This window comes from Microcaecilia unicolor, chromosome 1, assembly GCF_901765095.1.
Source record: "Microcaecilia unicolor chromosome 1, aMicUni1.1, whole genome shotgun sequence".
Taxonomy (NCBI): domain Eukaryota; kingdom Metazoa; phylum Chordata; class Amphibia; order Gymnophiona; family Siphonopidae; genus Microcaecilia; species Microcaecilia unicolor.
This window is the reverse complement of record NC_044031.1, coordinates 603,329,930-603,355,191: the sequence shown is the minus strand read 5'-3', so window position 1 is coordinate 603,355,191 and position 25,262 is coordinate 603,329,930. Positions and strand designations below refer to the sequence as shown.

At 43.0% G+C, this 25,262-nt stretch overlaps 1 protein-coding gene across 1 annotated transcript in view; it reads left to right on the top strand.

Annotated features, from left to right (window-relative positions):
* AGO2 (argonaute RISC catalytic component 2) overlaps positions 1-25,262 on the top strand; it is a 350,472-nt gene that overhangs the window by 283,513 nt on the left and 41,697 nt on the right. The window contains exons 13-14 of the mRNA XM_030219580.1: positions 8,302-8,461; positions 20,071-20,161. Coding sequence (XP_030075440.1) covers positions 8,302-8,461; positions 20,071-20,161 — 251 coding nt within the window. The remainder of the gene's footprint in view (positions 1-8,301; positions 8,462-20,070; positions 20,162-25,262) is intronic.

Below are 25,262 nucleotides of genomic sequence, written 5' to 3'. Positions count from 1 at the left end.
TTGTGCAGACTGGATGGACCGTTCAGGTCTTTATCTGCCGTCATTTACTACGTTACTATAATGTATGAGAAGAAATCACAGTTGACGTGGGAGCCATTTTGGACTTCCTTGACATCCCACAGTAGAGTGTTAAATGTTTGATTCCTTTTGGTATTCTGACATTTGCATATGTAAATTATGGGAGGGGCTTATTGTAGTATTGTGGACAAGGCTATATTGTTATATGTAGAGACTTGGATTTGCAATTCTGTTCATTATTGTTTTTAACAGTCACATTGTGTCTGATGGTTTGTTAAAGTTGCTAGTATATTGCTAATAATAAAAAAGATTTAAACATACGAGTATTGAAATATTTATAAAAACATATTTTTACTACCACTTCTATAATGGTTTTGAGTACTGTACTTTGTATTCCAATCATTGAGAGATATTTTAGATGTATCTTATCTTTGGCTTCATTTATTTACATGCAGTCAGTATTTACAGTGAAAGAGGCCACAAAAGAGCTCTTGTATGCTGTAGGCACATAGAAGATGATGACAGAGAGTAATTATAATTAAGGCTTCTGATTTTGGGTTACAACTGGACCCCCCCCCCCCCCCCAAATTGTCCCAGTTTCCAGCTATCCAGTAGTGTTATCTAGCTAATGCCTTTGCAGCTAGACTGTGTTAGTGAAGTGAAGTGAACTTTCTTCCTCTCCCCTCCAGCCCAGGAAGGGGAAGCATTTGGCAGCCAGCTCAGTTCTTCCTCTCCTCATCTGAATTTATAATTTACAAACTGTTGCCTCTTCCATACTTATATAACAATGCAGTGTACACTATGACTTAGGCTGCAGGAAAAGAGGAAGCAGCCTGAGATACCACAGCTGCTGGCTTTAAATAACAAAATTGAGATGAGTATCCAGTGAGGAGGGAGAGAGAAGAGCCAGTGGTAGCTTCTGAGTGCATTAGACTCAGTCTGACCCATTGGTTGCAGGATCAGCTATGTGGGCCAAAAGCAAAGGGAAAGGTGGCAGTGGGATTAGCAGAGGCTGAAACGGTTGGGCAGAGAGAAAATGGTGGAACTGAGAGAGTGAAAAAAAGTACACTGTGATGAGGGGATAGGGATAGAGAAAGTTGTAGTGCTAGAGAGGGAAGGAGTGAAACAGTAGAGAGTAAGGAAAGCGTTGGGACAAAGGAAAGGTAGAAAGAAACTATTAGGGTGGGAAGAGGGACTAATGGTGGAGTCAGGCCTGGGGAAGGGGGCAGGCTTGGATTAGCAGAGAGTAGTAGAAATGACTGCGAAGTCTCCAAATTTCTTATGTAAAGTTCCAGGAGAAGAGGGAACCATTTTTGTCTTGGCCCAGGGGTGTAGCCAGCCCTCCAATTTTGAGAGGACTGGGGGAGGGAGACGCATTCCTCCTCTTTCCCCCTGCCCACATGCTAAACATATCTTTTACTGGAGGGGCTGCTGAAGCCCTGCCAGCCAAATTCAGTGCATGAGCCACTCCTCCACGCACTGCTTCCTTCGTGCAGAGGTCAGCGGTATGCCTTTAGCTGCTGACTACTGCAAGAAGGAAGCAGTATGCAGAGGAGGGGAACGGTTCGGGCCCTGTATTTATTTGACTGGCAGGGCTTCAGCAGCCCTGCAAAGGTAAAGGGGTGCTGCAGTTTTGGATGAGGCCCAAGCCCCAAATGGGTGGGGCCAAGGCTTGCCATGGCTATGCCACAGCCTTGACCAGTAGAGGACTGTGAGAATTATGGGTCCCTGGTTCAGTGTGAGCTTCAGGAGAGTAAATGCTATAAGCACAGGTGGAGGATATAAATACAGAAGACCATCCCCAAATATAGGAGGTAAGCACCCAAGGCTAGTCTGCTGTGCATTCCTGTCCTGGAACAGAATCAAGGTAACTTTCTGTTTTGAGCAAAGATGAAAAGATTTATATCTGGTGTGTTACACTTGCAAAAGATCTTCTGAACCACTCCTGTGTCCAGAGACCACTCCTGTAGATGGAATACCCTGCTTAGTTTGTCTGCTTAGGACATTGTCCATCTCTGACTATTATTCCATGAGAGATGATCTGGTTCAGTTTTTCAACACAAGATGTAGAATTCTTTTCTTCCCTGCTTGTTGATGTACTGCATAGCAATCTGGTTGTCTGAGGATCGGAGAATTTTGTTGGCCATTTGATTCCCTGAAAGCCTTTAGCGTATTCTGTAGTTCTCTTAGATCCAGGAGTGATCATGTGCCCTGAGTGTGAAGGCCATCTACATTGCCTCCCTATCTCAATTGGAATGCGTTTGTGATGAGTACAGTCTTTACTGAGGAATTTGGAAGTAGATTCCTTTTGCTAAGTTGGAATGTTCTACCCACTAGGACAGAGCCCCATAAAGGTTTGGTGATGCAGACTAAGTCCTTTGAAAGGTTTTGAAAAGTCCCTTGGACTTTTCTCATTCTGAGATGTGTCGGGGGCATTATATTTATTATTGAGGTCATGTAGTTAATCATGCCCTATGCTGATGTCTACTGACTCATTCATGTTTCCTCACAAGGGACATCCAGGGTGGTAATTCTTTCCTGTGAGAGAGAGAGAGGATTTTGCCTGAGTCACGTTTAACAGAGCTCTTATAAACTTCAGTTCGAGGTGACAGGCTTAATTGGGACTTCAGGTAATTTATGATAAATCCTAGTGACTTCAGCACCTGGATGGTAAAGCCCATGGATCTTTGTTTCCTTCCTGAAATGTATTCTTTATCAGCCATTTGTTCATTTAAGAAAATGTGTACACTCCCAGCCTACAGAGTAAGCTGCTATCCACTGCCAGGTATTTTGTGAACTATTGTGGTGCTGACACAAGGCCAAAGAGTGCAGAAAGTGTACTGGTAGTGTTGTTTCCCCTATTAGAAACTTGAAATATATCTGAATCGCTGGACGTATCTCTGGACCCACATCTTTTGGGTCTAGAGAACACAACCAGTCTCCTTTTTGAAGTTAAGGGATGAGGGTGTCCACGATGAGACAGAATCCTGTCATCTTTTTGTGTGACCAGAAAACACTTGGAGTAAAATCCCTTCCCTCTTTCTCTTGGTGAAACGGGTTCAGTCACATTGATCTCCTTGGTAAGTATTTCCTAATGCAGAGAATCTGACCAAGATACTCTCTGTGGATGATTCAGAACCATGCACAGTTGGGCAGATTCATTCCAGTTAAAACTCAACGCAGAAAAAACTCAGTGCCTAGTACTCACCTCTCAATACAACACAAACCATTACTCCTTTATAACCACACCATACTGCACCCTTCCCATATCAGAAAACCTGAAGATTCTTGGAGTTACCATCGACCGAAACCTCACTCTCGATACCCACGTGAAGAACACGACAAAAAAGATGTTCTACTCGATGTGGAAACTCAAAAGAGTTAAGCCTTTCTTCCCGAGAAACATTTTTCATACCTTGGTACAATCTATGGTAATTAGTCACTTGGATTACTGTAACACTCTGTATGTTGGCTGCAAAGAACAGACTATTAAGAAGCTCCAAACAGCCCAGAATACCGCAGCCAGACTCATATTTGGAAAGACCAAATACGAGAGTGCGCAACACTTAAGACAGAAACTCCACTGGCTTCCACTCAAGGAACGTATCAAATTCAAGATCTGCACGATCGTACACAAGATCATTCACGCAGATGCCCCACTGTACATGTTCAAACTTACCGCTCAGAAATGCCAAGAGATCAGCCCGCAAATTCCTCAATCTGAACTTCCCCAGTTGTAAAGGACTTAAATATAAGCAGGCATACGCCACTACCTTCTCCTACAGAAGTACACAGATATGGAATGGGTTACCCCCAGCCCTAAAAACTATGGATAATCTATGCAACTTTCGCAAATCTCTGAAGACACATCTCTTTAATAGAGCCTACAAAAAGACCCCTTAAAGACACAAATCACCTCCTAAACTATCCTAATCTAACACCATCTTCTCTAACTCCTCATCCATCTTCTGCTTACTTTTGATTGTATCCAATATCCTGTCATGACTCTGTCATAACAACACTCTGTAAGCCACATTGAGCCTGCAAATAGGTGGGAAAATGTGGGGTACAAATGTAACAATAATAATAATTTGGAGGAAGTTTGAAAGATAAAGAGGGGCATAATCGAACAGGGTGCCCAAGTTTTCCTGAGGACGTCCTCACAGGACGCCCTGGCGAAGGGGTGGGGAAACCCATATTATCGAAACAAGATGGGCGGCCATCTTTCGTTTCGATAATAGTCAGGGACGCCCAAATCTCAACATTTAGGTCGACCTTAGAGATGGTCGTACCCGATTTTCGGCGGTAATGGAAACCGAGGACACCCATCTCAGAGACGACCAAATCCAAGCCATTTGGTTGTGGGAGGAGCAGCATTCATAGTGCACTGGTCCCCCTGACATGCCAGGACACCAACCGGGCACCCTAGGGGGCACTGCAATTTGCTTCAGAAAAAGCTCCCAGGTGCATAGCTCCCTTACCTTGTGTGCTGAGCCCCCCAAAACCCACTCCCCACAACTATACACCACTACCATAGCCCTTTCGGATGAAAGGGGGCACCTAGATGTGGGTACAGTGGGTTTGTGGTGGGTTTTGGAGGGCTCACGTTTACCACCACAAGTGTAACAGGCAGGGGGGGATGGGCCTATGTCTGCCTGCCTGAAGTGTACTGCAGTACCCCCTAAAACTGCTTCTGGGATCTGCATACTGACTGCTGTCATGGAGCTGGGTATGATATTTGAGGCTGGAAAAAATATTTTAAAAAAATTTTTTTAGGTTGGGAGGGAGTTAGTGACCACTGGGGGAATAAGGGGAGGTCATCCCCGATTTCACTTCGGTGGGTATCTGGTCATTTAGGGCACATTTTTGTGGCTTGGTCGTAAAAAAAAAAAGGACCAAGTAAAGTCAGTCAGGTGTTCGTCAGGGACACCCTTCTTTTTTCCATTATCGTCTGAGGACGCCCATGTGTGAAGCACGCCCCAGTCCCGCCTTCGCTATGCTTCCGACACGCCCCCATGAACTTTGGTCATCCTCGCGACGGAAAGCAGTTGAGGACGCCCAAAATCGGCTTTCGATTTTGCCGATTTGGGCGACTCTGGGAGAAGGACGCCCATCTCCCGATTTGTGTCGAAAGATGGGCGCCCTTCTCTTTTGAAAATAAGCCTGAAAGTCTGTGCAAAAGTGACCATTTTTAAAACCCAGCAGTCAGAGGTTACATGGAAGGCTTTCTAGCAAGGGTATTGGAACATTGATTGATTGTATTCTCCTGGAAACAATCAAAACCCTGTCCCAGGTTTTGGCTGAGTATCAGACTGTACCTTCTGGTCTTTCTACTGTTTCATGAAAGAGTGAGATCCCTATTCTGTGTGGCTGGAATGAGGAGAGTACCTATGACACTGAAAGGAATGGGATCTTTTTTGCCTTCTCACTCATAAACCTCATAGAGAAAGAGGATGTGGATAAGAGGTGGGCTGGGAGAGGGTCTTGCACTGTTCATTAATGAAGGAAGAGGGCAGCTTGTTACACTGCCTTTCTTGTTTTGCTGTCTCCTCTCTGTTGAAGGCAACCCATAGCCATGGAATCCTATATAAGTACATAAGCATCGCCATGCTGGGACAGACCAAGGGTCCATCGAGCCCAGCACCCTATCACCGACCTAGTTATGAGGACTTGATATCTTGCTTGTCTTTGGAAAACACCAAGTTACTTGCCTATATCAGGTGTACTCCTTGGACAGAAGGATGCAAGTCCTTACATACTACCCACCTCCCCTTGTACTTCTAAGCTTTATTAGAGAGAGCAACTAGGGAAAAGTGTACACATACACGGAGATGCTTCTCAAAAGTAGAGAAGGCTTTTCTGAGTAGGCTCTGCCAGGTGACTTAACCCACCTGTGACTTCTATACACGGCAAACACCTGATACATGTAAGTAACTTGGTAATCATTGAATAACATCTCAGGTATTTGTAATTATCTTGTGCAGTCACAGTTCCTGGATCAGTCTGTTTGAAAAGGTAGAAATGATTTCTCTGTATTGTTAGCTGCACTGTTAATTGCACTGTCTTTTCACTACTTTGATAAAGGGAGCATAGCTCTTGAAAGCTGGTCATAGAATCGCTGTAATAATAAAAAAATATATATATATTTTGCGCTTATCAGTGCACTTAAATGGAGTGCGCTGTGTATGTATATATATATATACATATATATATATATATATGTATGTATATATACAGTGCACTCCATTTAAGTGCACGTCGGATAAGAGCATGCTCTGTTTAACTGCATGCCGTACTTCGGTCCCGTTTTTGGCACCATCAGTTTCTATGGGGACAAACTTCATTTTAGCGCACCACTGATAAGTGCAAGATTTGCTTATATGCATGGTTCAAGATTGCTCCTCTGCAGGAAAGCGCGCGCATGGAATATGGAAGCCGATTGGCGCGTGACAACCAACGAGATTTCAAATTTACTGCAGAATAAGCGAAAGAATGTTGTTAGGGCGTACACCGGGGTCGTCGTCGCGGCAGAACTGTAAGACTTTTAACACTGGCTGAACGAATAGAAGTTCTTAAAAAATTAGAAAACAAACAAAGTCAAGCATCTATTGCTAAAGAATATGGTGTCAATCCCAGTCAAATTTCACGTGTCTTGAAGCAGAAAGACCAGCTTCTGTAAGACTGGCAAAACAACACAAATCCACAGCGGAAACGAAAATGGACAGGAAAAGCTGAGTAGGTAGAAGATGCTCTTCTTCGGTGGTTTTCTTGAGTCAGGAGCAGACAGTTTCCTGTCAGTGGTCCACTGCTTATGGAGAAAGCTAACCAGGTAGCAGAAAGTCTTGGACTGACTGAATTCAAAGCCACTGTTGGATGGTTGGAAAGATGGAAGGAGAGGAACAGCATAAAATTCAAGAAGCAGCATGGTGAGAAACAAGACGCTGATGACTTTGGTGCTGAAAATTGGGTTGTTTCAGTTCTTCCTACCATCTTGAATGAGTTTGCACCTCGTGACGTTTTCAATGCTGACGAAAACGGTCTCTACTGGCGAGCAATTCCTGATGGAACACTTGCAATCAAACATGCCGAAACTACTGGAGATAAAACATCGAAGGACTGACTGACAATCCTCCTTTGCTGCAATATGGATGGGAGTGAGAAGTTGGAACCCTTCGTCATTGAAAAGAGCAAACAGCCCCGTTGCTTCAAGAAAGTTAAGTGACGTCCTGTGTCATACGAGTCTAATGCAAATTCATGGATGATTGGGGAAATTTGGAAACAGTGGCTAAAGAAGTTAGACACGAGAATGCGGGCACAAAAGCGTCAGATTTTGCTGCTTTGTGATAATTGTGCTGCACAAAGGGATGATGTCAGGCTGTCTAACGTCAAGGTGGTCTTCCTGCCACCAAACACCACCTCTCTGATCCAACCTATGGATCAGGACATAATAGCCAATTTCAAACATTATCGGGCTCTTGTGCTACGTCTGATGAGCGTTATGGAAGACCAGACTGCCAAGGATAAGCGTGCTGTTGAACTGGCTCGTAATCTATCACTGTTGGATTCCCTACATATGCAGAAAGAAGCCTGGAATCATGTTACACAGGCAACCATTGTGAACTTCTACCAGCGGGCAAGCTTTGTTAAGGATGTGGAGAGGGACGAAACAGATGCAGCTGTTGCAAATGCGTCAGATGAAGAGATTATTGACATCTCAGCCGGTGTTACTGAAGAGGAGTTCCATCGCTACGTAGCTGTTGATTACAGTCTACAAACAGCTGATGACAGCACTGACGTCGAGATATGCGCCTACACACAGGCAACAACGGCTGATGATGGAACAGATGAAGAAATGAGCAGCGAGGCACATGCTGATGAAATTCAACAACCTCTTCCTGTCACTTTTGCAAGAGCGCTGGAGAGTCTCAACACTGTGCGGGCCTATCTGGAGGCCACTGTATGTCAATGCTATGACAGTTTTTACCGTCTGGCAGACATAGCCTATGGAACTCACAGACCCAAGAGTGTACAGATGACTATAACTGATTACTTCAAGCCAGCCTAATGTCAGTTAACTGAGACTGTATACTGTATGTATAATAATAAACAGTACTGTACATGTATTTATCAGATGTCAATCTTTGGGTCACAACGGTTAAGTGCACGCTCTGGTTAACTGCATGCATTTCTTTGGTCCCAGACCCTTGCACTTAAGCGGATTGCACTGTATTTGTATCTGAACTCCTTGTATTTCACCCTTAATATTTTCCTTTGTGTTCACAGCGGAAGTGAAACGTGTTGGTGATACTGTGCTTGGAATGGCAACACAGTGTGTCCAGATGAAAAATGTTCAAAGAACAACCCCACAGACTCTGTCAAATCTTTGCCTGAAGATTAATGTCAAATTAGGAGGTGTAAATAACATCTTATTGCCACAGGGCAGGTAAGTTAGACTGAAGCATTCTTGTTGTAAATTCAGTTTGGCTTGAAGTTACACAAGTTTATTATTACAGTACTAATTAGTTGTAACCCCATCATTGTGTGTAAAATGTACTATATATGAACCTACTGTATTAAAAACATCTCTGCTGAAGTTTGTCATTTTGTTTAAATAATATACAGACTTTTAGAACAGTTTTTCTTTATGTGATGAAATAAACTGTGAGAACAGGTTTCCCACAGAGATACATGTTAGCAAGAACATGTACTGGATGAAAATGTTTGCTCTGTAAACGTTTTGGCTATTTCTTTGCAAGCCAACTATTTCTCAATCAACCTTCTGTTACACTGTCATCACAAGGGTAGGAACAAGACATTGTGTAAGTTGGTCATTGTTCTCAAATTGAACCCAGAACATCTAAACACAAATGTGTAACTGATCATTTTCAGAGTCACCGGACAACTCGCATGTACCTGCAGATCTTCAAGTTCCCTTTTCAAAGGGAAGGTTACCCATGGACTTTGAAATTGCATTGTAAGAGGTGCAAAGTAGACATTGGAAAGAGTACATAGTAGTTTTAGAAATCACTGTACATATTATAGTCTTTCTCACCAAATTTAATTCAGCCCCCCCCCCCTTTTTTGTAAGTAAAAGTGCATGTACTTTGAGCATATGTATTTCTGCTTGAACCTTTAGGGGACGTCAATCGTCAGAAGGCTATTTTACATGTAAAGGAAACACTGAACGTTTTTGTCCTGCTTGAGTAGAATGTATGTATTTAAAACAGTTATACCCAGTTTAATCACCAGGTTGACATGTGCAGTCTAGTTAGACTTTTAAGAGATGGAATTTACATTGAAACTGTGTTGGGATGTATCCTCATGCAGTTGTTATGCTATTCAGTTTTATAAGTAATCCCAAAGGGTTACAGTAAATAAAAGCAGTTATACCAGAAAAATAAATTAGTTCTCAACAAAAGGAAAATGAGAGAGAAAAAAAAATAATGGCGAAAAAGATCTCAGAATTTTGTAAGCCCATCTAAAGCTTTGATTGAATTTACAGGGCTAAAAAAAAAACCCCTATGAGTTTAAACAAATTAGTCCTTTTTAAGATTATTCAAGCAGTTATAATTTGTTGTATGAAATTGTATAGGAAAGTGAACTTGGTCCTGTCAAAGCTTTAGATGGATTTATAAATTTGAGTGGAGGAGTAGCCTAGTGGTTAGTGCAGTGAATTTTGATCCTGGGGAACTGAGTTTGATTCCCACTGCAGCTCCTTGTGACTCTGGGCAAGTCACTTAACCCCCTCCATTGCCCCTGGTAAAAAAAATAAGTACCTGAATATATGTAAACCGCTCTGAATGTAGTTGCAAAAACCTCAGAAAGGCGGTTTCCTTGTCATCAAGGAATCCATTAACTGATGGGTTGTATCCGCCTACCAGCAGGTGGAGATAGAGAACACTGAAAGCACATGGTGTTCTAGGACGCCCAACCCCCTCTTCCTTCAGTATAACTCTATCTCCCAGCAGGTGTGGACGTCGCTTCTCAGCTCCTGGATTTCTGCCTGGGGTGGCTCCTGTGCTTTGCCAGTAAAGCAGGGGGTGTTGTGGCTGGTGGTGCCCACTTTAAAGGCATACTTGTTTTCTACTGTCCCTGCCTTACTCCATTCCCCCTCCTCCCGGAGTTCCTCTGTGGCTGCCTGCCTCTAACTTTCCTCACAGTAAAAAAAAACAGAGAGAGGCTTTCTCCTGAGCTCCTGGTTCAGTGCAGCTTGACCGCAGCTCGTTTGACTCGGTCTCCTGAGGTGAGAGTGGTGCCCAGCTCCTCCGGGAGGTTCCTGCTGACAGCGCTCTGTGCGGGGTAAGTTTTGGCGCCATTCCATTTCCTTTGGAGGTGAAGGATAAGCCCAGGGCCAAGATGCTCGAGGTCCTGGACTACACATCTTCCCTGAGAGGGCTGTTATGGCTCCTTTCCACGAGGTACTTGAGGAAGTCCACATCAGGAACTGGGCATCCCCTCTGTTGTGCCCAAGAAGATTGACACCCAGTATTGGATCCACAGTGAGCCTGGGTTTGTAAGGCCTCAGTTGCCTCAAGATTCCTTGGTGGTTGAATCCACTCTCAAAAGAGCCAGGAGTACTAGGGATTATGCCTCGGCTCCCCCAGGCAGAAAAGCTAGAACCCTGGATTCTTTTAGGAAGAAGATGTACCAGGCCTCAATGCTGATCTCCTGTATACAGTCATACCAGCTCTTCACGAGTGTTTACTTGTGAAACTCGATGAGCCAGCTGTCAGACTTGGTTGATACGCTCCATCTGGAGCAGGTCAAGCAGCAGAAGGTGTGTCGAAATTTCTTGGCCAGGGGCATTTAAGACACTTATGACACTTTTGATGTGGCATCCAGGATCTCTGCTCTCTTGGCTGCGTGTTTTTGACTTGGAACATTCTGTTCAGCAGAGGTTGGCGTGCTCCTTGCCGGAGGGATAATCTTTTTGGAGAGAAGGTTGATGAGGTTGCTGTCCAGATCTGACCAGATCAAGAAACACTGATACCTTCTCTTCTCTCTCCTGCTTGGGCGCCTTCTGCATCTACCTCCTCATGTAGGAGGTTTTTTGGTAAGCCATGGAGCAGTCTCTACTACTAGTCTAGGCGTAGGTACACTCCTGCAGCTCATCAGCCTGCTCAAGCTCAGCCCAGTGCACTCGTTCACGTCAACAACATGCACCTAAAGCCCCTGCTGCTCCCCAGTCAAAGCAATGGGCGAGCTTTTGACTGGCTCCAGCAGAGCATAGCCACAATAAAAGCATCCATCCCGGACGACTTGCTGATCAGGGGAAGACTAAAATTTTTTCACCAAAAGTGGCCTCTTATAACCTCCGACTGGTGGGTTCTTCAAATAGTCCATCTCGGGTATGCCCTCAGTTGGCTCTCTAAACCTCCAAATTGCGCACCGAGAGCTCATTCATTCAGCTCTCAGTACAGGCAGTTACTTGCAGAGGAACTCTTAGCCCTTCTAAAGGCCCATGCGGTGAAGCCCGTTCCACCAGGGGAAGAAGGGCAAGGATTCTATTCCGGGTACTTCCTTGTGCAGAAAAAGATAGGTGGGATGTTACACATCCTAGACCTGAGGGCCCTGAACAAATTCCTAGTCTGAAAAAAGTTCAGGATGGTTTCCTTGGGCACCCGTCTCCCCATGATTCAGAAAAATGATTGGCTATGCTCTCTGGATTTAAAGGATGCATATACTCACATCCCGATACTTCCATTCCATCAGAGGTATCTTCGATTTCGGCTGGGAACACATCACTTTCAGTACAGCATGTTGCGTTTTGGCCTTGCTTCAGTTCCCAGGGTCTTTACCAAGTGTCTAATGGTAGTTGCAGCATCGCTGTGCAGACTTGGGAGTCCATGTGTTCCCATATCTTGACGATTGGCTGGTGAAGAGCACCTCAGAGGACGGTTCTCAGGAGTCCATGTGGATGGCTATTTGGGTGCTAGAGCTACTAGGGTTCGTTTTAAACTACCCCAAGTCCCATCTCCACCCAGTTCAACGACTGGAGTTCATAGGAGCCCAGCTCGATACGCAGAGGGTTTGAGCCTACCTTCCAGAGACATGAGCAGACAATTTTTCTCCTTAGCATCCAAGGTTCGTGCCTCTCAGCAGGTCATAGCTCAGCAGATGTTGAGATTGTTGGGCTACATGGCTTCCAAAGTGTACGTTACGCCCATGGCACATCTTCGCGTGAGATCAGCTCAGTGGACCTTGGCTTCTCAGTGGTAACAAGCCACAAGGAGCCTAGAAGACGTCATTCAAGTCTTCCCAGAGCTTGTACACTCTCTACAATGGTGGACCATTCGAACTGATTTGACTCTGGGACTGCCATTCCAAATTCCTCAGCCACAGAAAGTGCTGATGACAGATGCGTCTCTCCTGGGTTGGGGAGCTCATGTAGATGGGCTTCACACTCAAGGTGCTTGGTCCGGCCAGGAAACGAATCTTCAGATCAACCTCCTGGTGTTTCGAGTAATCTGGAATGCTCTAAAGGCTTTCAGAGATCGACTGTCTTACCAAATTATTCTAATTCAAACAGACAGTCAGGTTGCAATGTATTACAGCAACAAGCAGGGGGTACCGGATCTCGCCCTCTGTGTCAGGAGGCCGTCTGGATGTGGCATTGGGCTCACCAACATGGTTTCTTCAAGCCACTTATCTGGCGGATGCAGACAACAGCCTGGCCGATAGGCTGAGCAGGATAATGCAACCTCACAAGTGGACTCTCCATATGGGCATAGCCCGCAAGATCTTCCGAGCATGGGGCACCCCTTTGGTGGATCTTTTTGCTACTCAACTCAATCACAAGGTCCCTCATTTCTGTTCCAGGCTTCAGGCCCATGGCAGACTATCTTCTGATGCCTTCCTTCTTAATTGGGGGACAGTATTCATATCCTCCAATACCTCTAGTGGGAAAGACTTTGTTGAAACTCGAGCAAGACCATGGAACCATGATTCTGATCCGGCCATATTGGCCGTGACCGATATGGTTCCATCTTCTAATGGAATTGTCTTCTGAAGAACCATAGAGATTGGAGTGTTTTCTGACCCTCATCACGTAGAACGAGGCATCGCTTCTACTTCCCAACCTCCAGTCTCTGGCTCTCTCAGCTTGGATGTTGAGGGCCTAGAATTCGTTTCCTTTGGTCTTTAGGAGGGTATCTTCCGAGTCTTGCTGGCTTCCAGGAATGATTCCATTAAGAGATGCTACTCTTTTAAATGGAGGAGGTTTGCCATCTGGTGTGAGAGCAAGGCCCTAGATCCCCTTGCTTGCCCTACACAGACCCTGCTTGAATATCTTCTACACTTATCAGAATCTGGTCTCAAGACCAACTCGGGAAGGGTCCACCTTAGTGCAATTAGTGCTTATCATCAACATGTAGAGAGTAAGTCTATCTCTGGACAGCCTCTAGTTGTTTGCTCATGAGAGGTTTGCTTTTGTCAAAGCCCCCTGTCAAACCTCCACCTGTGTCATGGGATCTCAACATTGTTCTCACCCAGCTGATAAAAACTCCTTTTGAGCCACTGAATTCTTGCCTTCTGAAGTACTTGATCTAGAAGTTCGTTTTCTTGGTGGCGGTTACTTCAGCTCATAGGGTCAGTGAGCTTCAGGCCTTAATAGTGGATGCACCCTATACTAAGTTTCATCACAACAGAGTAGTCCTCTGCACGCACCGTAAGTTAAGTTTCTGCCGAAGGTGGTGTCGGAGTTCCATTGGAACCAGTGGATTGTCTTGCCAACATTCTTTCCCCGATCTCATGCCCATCCTGGCAAAAGCAGCTTGTACACCCTGGATTGCAAGAGAGCATTGGCTTACTACATGGAGTGGACAAGGCCCCACAGACAGTTCGCCCAGCTTTTTGTTTCTTTTGATCCCAACTGGATGGGGGGTCGCCATCGGGAAACGCACCATTTCCACTTGGCTGGCAGATTGCATTTCCTTTACTTATGCCCAGGCTGGGATGGCCTTAGAGGGTCATGTCACGGCTCATAATGTCAGAGCCATGGCTGCATTGGTAGCCCACTTGAAGTCAGCCTCCTTTGAAGAGATTTGCAAGGCTGCGATGTGGTCTTTAATCCATACATTCACATCACTGCCTTGAGCAGGATACCCGATGCAACAGTCAGTTTGAGCAGTCATTGTTGCAGAATCTGTTTGTGATCTAGAATCCAACCCCACCCTACTAGGCCCGTTATATTCAGTTCCAGGCTGCACTTTCACTCAGTTGTATGTAGTTCCAGATTAATCTGTCTTATGTCCTCGCCATTGCGAGGCCCAGTTAACCAATGTTTGTAGTCAAACAGGACTATTACACCCAATTGACTAATTCCCTCAGCTCTAATCCTCGTCGTCTCTTCGCCACCCTCAACTCCCTCCTCAAAGTGCCCTCTGCTCCCACCCACCCCCTCACTTTCTCCTCAATCTCTGGCCGACTACTTCCGTGACAAGGTCCAGAAGATCAACTTCGAATTCACCACCAAACCTTCTCCTCCTCTTCATCCTATAACCCACTCTCTCAACCAACCAACCCAGGCCTCCTTCTCCTCTTTTCCTGATATCACCGAAGAGGAAACCGCCCATCTCCTCTCCTCCTCGAAATCCACCACCTGTTCCTCAGACCCCATCCCCACCAACCTACTTAGCACCATCGCTCCTACTATCACCCCCACCATCTGTCATATCCTCAACCTCTCTCTCTCCACTGCAACTGTCCCGGACACCTTCAAGCATGCTGTGGTCACACCACTCCTCAAAAAACCATCTCTTGACCCTACCTGTCCCTCCAACTACCACCCCATTTCCCTCCTACCCTTCCTCTCCAAGATACTTGAACGCGCCGTTCACAGCCGCTGCATTGATTTTCTCTCCTCTCATGCCATCCTCGATCCGCTTCAATCCGGCTTTCGCCCCCTACACTCGACAGAAACGGCACTATCTAAAGTCTGCAATGACCTGTTACTCGCCAAATCCAAAGGTCACTACTCCATCCTCATCCTCCTCTACCTATCCGCCGCTTTTGACACTGTCAATCACAACCTACTTTTTGACACACTGTCCTCCTTTGGGTTCCAGGGCCCTGTCCTCTCCTGGTTGTCCTCTTATCTCTCCCATCGTACCTTCAGAGTACACTCTCATGGTTTGTCCTCCTCCCCTTTCCCGCTCTCTATTGGAGTTCCTCAGGGATCTGTCCTTGGGCCCCTCCTTTTTTCAATCTACACCTCTTCCTTAGGCTTCCTGATCTCATCTCATGGTTTCCACTATCATCTTTATGCTGACGACACCCAGCTGTATCTCTCCACACCAGACATCACTGCGGAAATCCAGGCCAAAGTATCGGCCTGCTTATCCGACATTGCCGCCTGGATGACCAACCGCCACCTGAAACTTAACATGGCCAAGACTGAACTTATTGTTTTCCCACCCAAATCCACTTCTCCTCTCCCTTCACTCTCTATCTCAGTTGATAACACCCTCATCATCCCTGTCTCATCTGCCCGCAACCTCGGTGTCATCTTCGACTCCTCCCTCTCCTTCTCTGCGCATATCCAGCAGATAGCCAAGACCTGTCGCTTCTTCCTCTACAACATTAGTAAAATTCGCCCCTTCCTCTCTGAGCACAGCACCCGTACTCTCATCCACTCTCTCATTACCTCTCGCCTTGACTACTGCAACCTACTCCTCACCGGCCTCCCACTTAGCCACCTATCCCCTCTTGAGTCCATCCAGAACTCTGCCGCACGTCTTATCTTCCGCCTTGACCGATATACTCATATTACCCCTCTCCTCAAGTCACTTCACTGGCTTCCGATCAGGTACCGCATACAGTTCAAGCTTCTCCTACTAACCTACAAATGCACTCGATCTGCAGCCCCTCCTTACCTCTCTACCCTTATTTCCCCTTAGGTCCCTACCCGTAAACTCCACTCTCAAGATAAATCCCTCCTTTCAGTACCCTTCTCCACCACCGCCAACTCTAGGCTCCGTCCTTTCTGCCTCGCCTCACCCCCATGCTTGGAACAAAACCCCCTGAGCACATACGCCAGGCCCCCTCTCTACCCATCTTCAAATCATTGCTCAAAGCCCACCTCTTCAATGTCGCCTTCGGCACCTAATCACAACACCTCTACTCAGGAAATCGAGACTACCCCAACTTGACATTTTGTCCTTTAGATTGTAAGCTCTTCTGAGCAGGGACCGTCCTTAGTTATTAATTTGTACAGCGCTGCATAACCCTAGTAGCGCTCTAGAAATGTTAAGTAGTAGTAGTAGTAGATCCAGATTAATCTGTCTTATGTCCTCGCCATTGCGAGGCCCAGTTAACCAATGTTTGTTGTTTTGGGTGAGTCTGGATGCCAGGGATTCCCCACTTGTGAGAATATTGGAGCGTGCTTATCCTTGGAGAAAGCAAAGATACTTACTTGTAGTCGGTATTCTATGAGGACAGCAGGCTTTATATTCTCGCTGTCCCATCCACCTCCCCTTGTAGTTGTCTCCTTAGTTATTTTTATTTTGTTTTTTGCTTTAATATTGAACTGAGGAGACTGCATTCACGTGGTGGGTGGGAAGGCACTTGTGCATGCGCAATGGAGCACAGCTCGCGCTTCACAAACCTCTGATTTTTTTTACTTTGGCATGAATGCCAGACCGGGCGACGGGGATCAGCGTCTACCCACTTGGGAGAATCTGAAGCCTGCTATTCTCGGAGAATACCTTCTACAGGTAAGTTTCTTCGCTATATGCCTGATTAATAGCCTTAATCAGATACTCATTTTATATAAAATGACATTTTATATCTTCGGGTATAAGTTTTAAAGTCCACCAATGATGAATAAGTTCTGTGTAATCCAAAGAATTGACTGACTGAGATATTCTCTTTCAGTCCCTTAAAATGATAATTGTTATATCATAGTAAACTACTATTATTGGTTAGTTTTCTAAAAATGGAAGTACTAAAACTCTCCTGATCGTATTAAGAACATAAGAATAGCCAAACTGGGTCAGACCAATGGTCCATCTATCCCAGTATCCTGTTTCCAACAGTGGCCAAGCCAAGTCACAAATACCTGGCAGAAATCCAAATAGTGGCAGCATTCCATGCTACCAGTCCCAGGGCAAGCAGTTGTTTCCCCATGTCCATCTCAATAGCAGACTATGGACATTTCCTCCTGGAACTTGTCCAAACCTTTTTTAAACTCAGATCAGTTAACCACTGTTACTACATCCTCCAGCAAAGAGTTCCAGTGCTTAACTATTCGTTGAGTAAAAAAATATTTTTTCCTATTTGTTTTAAAATTATTTCCATGTAACTTTCTTTTGTGTCCCCTAGTCTTTGTATTTTTGGAACGAGTACAAAAAAATCGATTCACTTCCACTCATTCTACACCACTCAGGATTTTGTAGATCTCAATCATATATCCTCTCATCCATGTCTTTTCCAAGCAGAAGAGCCCTAACTTCTTTAGCCTTTGGTCATACGAGAAGCGTTACATCCCCTTTATCATTTTGGTTGCTGTTCTTTGAACCTTTTCAAATGCCACTATATCTTTTTTGAGATATGGTGACAAGAACTGAACACATACTTAAGGTGAGGTCACATCATGGAGTGATACAGAGGCATTGTAGTATTTTCGGTCTACCTTCCCTTTAATTCATAGCACCCTGTTTGCACCTTTGGCCGCTGCCGCACACTGAGCAGAACTTTCAACATATTCTACAACGACGCCTAGATCTTTTTTGGGTGCTGATCCCCAAGGTGGACCCTAGCTTCAGATAACTATGATTCGGATTATTCTTTCCAATGCGCATCACTTTGTATTTGTCCATATTAAACTTCATCTGCCATTTGGATGCCCAGTCTTTCAATTTCCTAAGGTCTTCCTGCAATTTTTCACAGTCCACCTGTGGTTTAACAATGTTGAATAGTTTGTGTCACCTCATTCGTTCTGATTTCCAGATCATTTATAAATATATTAAACAGCTCCGGTCCCAGTACTGATCCCTGCTTCACTTCTCTATTCACCCTCCTCCATCAAGAGAAATGACCATTTGACCATTGTTCAAGAAAGACATATAATAATGCTTAATTCATAATTAGATCTCAAATTTGTATCAGATCAGTCCAAATAAATAAATAAGACCAAAACATGCTTTCTTTTTTTTTTTTAATTTGTAAAAACTTTTTTTTATTATTACATCAAAGAAACACATTCATGGAGATTGATTCTCCTATTATGAACTAATACAACAATTTTCCTACTGTGTCCAAAAGACAAGTATATAGAGATCAATACTCCCATAACTATCTAATGCAACAATGATCTTGCTATGACAATCCTCCTTTTCCCTTCCCCTTTTCCCCCCCTCCTCTCTTCCCTCCCTCCTCCCCCCCTCCTTACCCATTCTTTAAAACATGCTTTCTTGAAACTCTCCATATTAGTTTTTAGAGGCTGTCTTATGTCCTCCCAAGTATCAATGTATAAAAGTTTGCACAGTCGCCAAGAAGAATACCTAACTGCACTAGTATCATCCCATTATTATTTAGTGTCTCAAGTGTTGCTCATGCTATTTTGATATTGGCAGTTTTCAAGAAAGAATTGAATTGGGAGATACGAGGCAAAAGCCCTCCATCTGCTTTGCATTGGGTATATCTGCAGTGATGCCAATGGCAAATTAGCCTGTCCTCTAGAATTATTATTGGTGCTTTTGTAAGACGTCACTATCAATGCCATCTTCTCTTGGAGAAAGCTTCACTTACGCACTATGAGCATTGGATTCCAGGCCATCTAAGTCATCTGGAAGCCTTTCCAGGGACATGACTGGTGGGTTGGTGCATCCTCAATCATCACTGTCTGTACCAATTTCTGATCATAGTCTGAAGAATCATGGCATGATTATTTATGGGTATATAAGTGCATTCACTCTGCAGCTCCTCAGTACCTCTCCACTCTCATCTCTCCCTACATTCCTTTCCAGGAACTCCGTTCACTGGGTAAGTCTCTCTTATCTGCACCCTTCTCCTCCACTGCTAACTCCAGACTCCGTTCCTTTTATCTTGCTGTACCATATTCCTGGAATAGATTTCCTGAGCCGGTACGTCAAGCTCCATCTCTGTCCGTCTTTCAATCTAAGCTAAAAGCCCACCCTTTTGATGCTGCTTTTAACTCCTAACCCTTATTCACTTGTTCAGAACCCTTAATATTCCCTTATCTCTTGTTTGTCCTATTTGTCCTAATTAGATTGTAAGGTCTGTCGAGCAGGGACTGTCTCTTCATGTTCAAGTGTACAGCGCTGCGTACATCTAGTAGCACTATAGAAATGATAAGTAGTAGTAGTAGGATATGAGGGTTTCTCTGGTGAGGAGAAATCTCTAATCCCTCTGTCCTTCTCCTCCACAGGCAAGGAGTAGATTGAGGATCTATCACCCTCTGATTTGTCCCCTATACAAGCTACTCACATATGTGCCCCTTCTCCAGCAGTCACTCGCACATGCCACCTCATCCCAGCCACTCATTCAATAAAATGTGCCTTCTTGATATGATTTGTGATATTGTCCAAAAAGGTAAAAAATGGGTTGCTTCCAGCAAAACATTGACATTGTTTTATTTTTCTTTTTTTTTTTTAATCAGCTTGAAGCTGGGGATTCCCGCACACGTGGATTTGTATATGCTGCTTCTTCTAGGAGAAAGCAGAGTTGCTTGCTTTTAACAGTGACTTTTTGAGTACAGCAGGGTATCAGTCTACACAGCCACCCACCTCCCTATGTAGATGGCTGCTGTTAAACTGAAGGGGGACCCACATGATGCTGACTTGAGACGACTCACATATGCTTTGTGGTGCATGACCAAAAACTCTTGAGATCATCCATTCCAGGCTCCATTGGTGATGTCATTCACATATGTAGGTTGATATCCTGCTGTCGTCTGAGGATGCTAGTTAAATTTAATTTCAACTAAGTTTTAAAGTCGATTACAGCATATTGTTACAGGCAAGCAGTTGTGTTTTATTATTTTCTTTAATAAAAATGCATTTATTTTGACTGTGTAAATTTTTTTCTCATTAGACCTCCGGTGTTTCAGCAGCCTGTTATATTCCTGGGTGCAGACGTCACCCACCCACCAGCAGGTGATGGAAAGAAGCCATCTATTGCTGCAGTAAGTAGTTACATTTACATTTATCGTTTGTTTACTATACCATTATTTATTGCATTTGCAAAAACAAAACGGTTTACACTTTATAAATTACATATATATCCACACTAACACATGTATTAGAAATCCATTATTCAATAGTAAAGCACAGCAAACAATCATTCATACTATAAAGGTGAATAACAGTTACAATGCTCATTCATACTGCTATTAATCTATGCTACATATCAAATGTAGTATATTTAATTCATCTAAAATTCTTTATCATATATTATTTCCAAATGTATCGTTAAAAAATATGTTTTTAAAAGTTTTCGAAAGTTGGTAAAAGATTCTTCTAATCTAATGTTTTTTGGAAGACAGTTCCAAAGTGTTGGAGCCAAATAAAAGAAAACGGATACTCGCGTAGATACCCATCTTGCCCTCCTTAACAGTGGAATAGTTAGTCTATTGTCTGTGAGTGATCGTAACGTAAGTGACAGCGTGTATGATATGGTTAAATTAGCTAGATATGATGATGGTGATGAATGTAATGCTTTATGTGCCAGGGCAAGAATCTTGAATTTTATTCTCAATTCGATGGGGAGCTAGTGAAGCTGATATAGAAGAGGTGTAATCCTATCGTATTTGGATGCTCTGCAGATAACCCGAGCTGCCGTGTTTTTTATCATTTGCAAGCGTTTTAAGTTGGCCTTTGTAAGCCCTGCATAGATAGTATTACAATAGTCCAAGCGAGTGATGATGATAGGCATATGTAAGGGTGCATAGCGAATTGAGGTTCTAAGAGATCGTATCTTCCGTAAGTGATAAAAGGATTTTTTTACAACATCCGATATTTGTTCAGTGAATGTTAACGTTGAATCAATAATGACACCAAGATACTTAAAAGTTTTTACCATAGGTATCTTTTTATTAAACAAGGTAGGTATTAATGATGGTATTGGTCCATGCCCCGTTATCCAATATGTTATTGTCTTGTCTTGATTTAGCATTAAATGGTATTTTGTGAGCCATTTGGCAACTTCGTCAAGGCAAGTAACGAGAGCGGACTGATGTATAAGTTGAATAATATGGGTGATAAAACTGATCCTTGAGGTATCCCACAAGAAATATTGTGGGACTTTGAAGTTGATTGATTTTGAACAAATTTGAATGAACGGTTACTAAGAAAGGATGTAAACCAGTTGTAAATTGTACCCGAGATACCGATTTCTCTCAAACGATATAACAGAAGATCATGATCATGATCTATAAGGTCAAATGCAGCGGACAGATCTAGTGAAATGATTAGCGCAATATAACCTTGTTCAAGTCTAGAATGTATTTCACTGATAAGTGAAGTAAGTACTGTCTCTGTACTGTATCCTTTTCTGAAGCCTAATTGTCTCGGGTGTAATATATATTTTGATTCTATATAAGATTGTAATTGTGTAAGCACTGTCGTTTCCAAAATTTTAGATAGGAACGGAAGATTTGATACCGGACGATAATTGTTTGGAGAACATGGATCAAGAGACAATTTTTTAAGACTTGGCTTTACTAAGGCTTCTTTAAGAGCTTGTGGAACTATTCCTTCTCTCAAGCTAGTTGTAATGATAGAATATAGATAAGTTTGTAGTCCCAAGTTAGGAATCTTTAGCCAATCTGATGGTATCAGATCTAATAGACTATAAGTAGTTGAAAGATGCGCTAACATGTTTTGAATTGATATGCTTGGAATAAACTTCCTGAGCCCTTACGCCAAGCCCCCTCCCTACCCATCTTCAAATCTTTGCTCAAAGCCCACCTCTTCACTGTTGCTTTTGGCACCTAACCTTTATACCTTTCAGGAAATCTAGACTGCCCCTATTTGACTGACTGTACATTTGTCCTTTAGATTGTAAGCTCCTTGAGCAGGGACTGTCCTTCTATGTTAAATTGTACAGCGCTGCGTAACCCTAGTAGCGCTTTAGAAATGTCAAGTAGTAGTATGGTATCTCAAATAGATGCCATGACGCTGACAATGGTAGAGTAGACACTTCTTCTATATCGATAGTCTTAGAGAAATTGGTTCTTAAATTTTCAGTGTTAGAAATGAAAAAATTTGCAAAGGTTTCCGAGTCTATATGTGTTTTCACAGAATTGATTTTTTTTATTTGTTGTTAATAATTTCATAACTTGAAATAACTGCTTTGATGAATTTGCTGCCTCTTGTATCTGTTTGGAAAAATAAATAGTTTTCGCTAGTTTTATCTGTGCTACAAAATATCGTTGGCATTGCTTACATTTATGTTTTAGTTCTTCCGTTTTTCACTTACCCCAGATCCGTTCAGCTCTGCGTACCTGTTGTTTGCACAACTTTAAACCTGGGTGGTACCATGGCTGAGTGGGCTTAGTCCTTGGCTTCATAGTTTTTATGGGGGCAATGTAGTCGAGTGCTGTAGAAAGGACCTGGTTCCAGTTATTAATCTGTTCCTCTAGTGATAAATCAAAAAACTTTGATGGGAAATTTCCTGACAGCGAAGGTAGAGTAGAGGGAACTATTTTTCGCAGACCCCTTGACTTTATATTTGATGGAACAGATCCTTATATAGGGTTTGTTTATTTATTTATTTGTTACATTTATATCCCACATTTTCCCACCTATTTGTAGGCTCAATGTGGCTTACATAGTACCGGAGAGGTATTACAGACTCCAGTGTAAACAAATAGAAAGTGATGTTGTGGTAAGATAAAGTTCATATGGCACAGCCACACTAAGGAATCGTACAGCGGAAGAGTTGTGTTATGTCCAATACGTTCTTTAGTTTTGTTGTGTTTGAAAGTAGTAGATTAAAATATAGAATAAAGTTATCTGACCAGGAAACTGGTATAGTTGTTATCTTAGTACATTTTATCTCCTCTAGTGTACTTGTCATAATTAGGTCTAAAGTATGACCTGCTATGTGCATAGGTCCAGTTACATGTTGTGTTATATCGATATCTTTTAGACATTTAGAAAATCTCATAGACCGCATATTTAGTTGATCATCTACATGAATATTGAAATCTCCCCATATAACAAGGTTTGGAAATTTGACAACTGCTTCCACTATTGATTGGTATATGCTATCCCATGCTTCTCCTGTAATGGAAGGAGCGCAGTAAAATAGAAGCACGTAAAAGTTGGAACTTACCATATTTATTTTTAATAGAAGAAGTTCAGGGTAGGTAAGACCATGATCAGAAATCTCTTAATACTTTCAGATTTGAAGCATAAATATATGCTAATCCTCCTCCTCTCTTGCCAATTCGTGATGTATAACTCTCTGAAAAACCTGGGGGAAGGCATTGAAGTAAGTAGGATTCTTCTCCCGGAAGAAGCCACGTCTCTGTTATAGCTAATAGATCTAATTTATGGAAATGTATAAGATCCATAATATGGTTACATTTACGTTTTAAGGACCGACAGTTTATTAATGCTAGATTTAGCAATATAGAGGAAGGAATATCTCCTATATTTGTCTTTCTGTATGAAGGAAGGGGCGTTAAAAAACCGAGGTCTATCAGAAATAAGAAATTCACGATTTGTCCGCCGACCCCATTGTACTGGGATGTATGCGATATCTGATATTTGTAGTGACGAATTATAAGACACCATATGGGGCTTATAATCTTGTATTAAGACGCAAAGTAATGTGTTAATTGACCAGAATGGAAGGGAAAGCCAATTAATGTTCCTTACCAATCGTTTAGTGGTTGAATTCGGTAATTGCTGCTTCCCTATATTTGTTTATAGAGTAGTAGTGGACTTTTGAAGAGAGCCGTGATTCTATGATCCCCTTCGTCGTACACCCCAAGGAGCACACCTAAGAAGCAGGACCTGCTCCTCAGGCATGCTTCTCCGGTGCGCGCCGCAGCGGCACAAGCGCCGGTGCTGCACACGTTTAAATAGTGGTAAAGACTTGCTTTGGTGTTGAAGAACGCTGGTGCGTGGGTCACGTGACCCCTCCCGGAAAATTAACTTTTTGTATGCAGGGAGATATTCAGAGACCTTTGGTGTTGAAGAATGCTGGTGCGTGGGTCATGTGACCCTGCCCGGAAACGGAACTTTTTGTATGCAGGGAGATATTCAGAGACCCTATCAATAAAAACAAAAAAAAACAAGCAATACAATAGCTTCATAAACATTAGCATCAGGGTTGTTTTTTGCCAGGTTTGAAGCATTTAATGATTTAACTTGCTTGTTTTCATCCAGGTCAGCACCAGAACCTTCCTTTGAAAGTGTGTATTAAAATTTTTAAAGGTTTTTCATGTGTTGTATGGCAGTACTTTGGAACTACTAATCCATTTTTTTTCATATTCATTTTATTCTTCTATTTGGGTTCATGATAGCCTTTCACTAAAGTTTCCAGTATTTAAAGGCATACTTTTTAAATATCAACTTTTTCCATTCCATTACAGCATTTGTATCCCGCCTATTTCTACTAGAGAATCAAAGCGGATCACAAAAATTAAACCCCTAAAAACACATATAAAATACTTAAGAAACAAATCATAATTTCATACCAAAATATTTGTTGAACAAATAGGTCTTCAATAATTTTCGAAATAACAGATGGTTAAACATTGTCCGTGTTGATGCTGGAATCCAATTGTTCCTATGAGCGACTTAGTGTTTGGTGCTAGCAAAAAATGCTAGTGCACCCTTAGCATGGCTTAGTAAACAGGGCCCTAAATTAACTTTCATGAAAGTACTTGAGCAAAACATCCTTAACAGTAGGAAAATCTAAGCTCAGTGTGGTACAAAAACGAGATAAAATCGTAAAAACAGGAATAGATAACAATTATGGGAGCTTGGACATAAACCATGGATGGTTTTAAAAACTATGCATGCCACCTTAAACTCTATTTGAGCACCAACTGGTAACATAGAGGGGAATAATCGAACGGCGCCAGTGAAATACATGGCCGGCGATGTATTTTGCCAGCGCTACAAACAACTGGCCAGACCCGTATTTTCAAAAAAGATGGCCGGCCATCTTTTGTTTCGTTAATACGGTTCCGGCCAGCCAAATGCATTGGATTTGGCCGGGGTTTGAGATGACCGGCTTAATTTTTTAGCGATAATGGAAAGTTGTGTCGG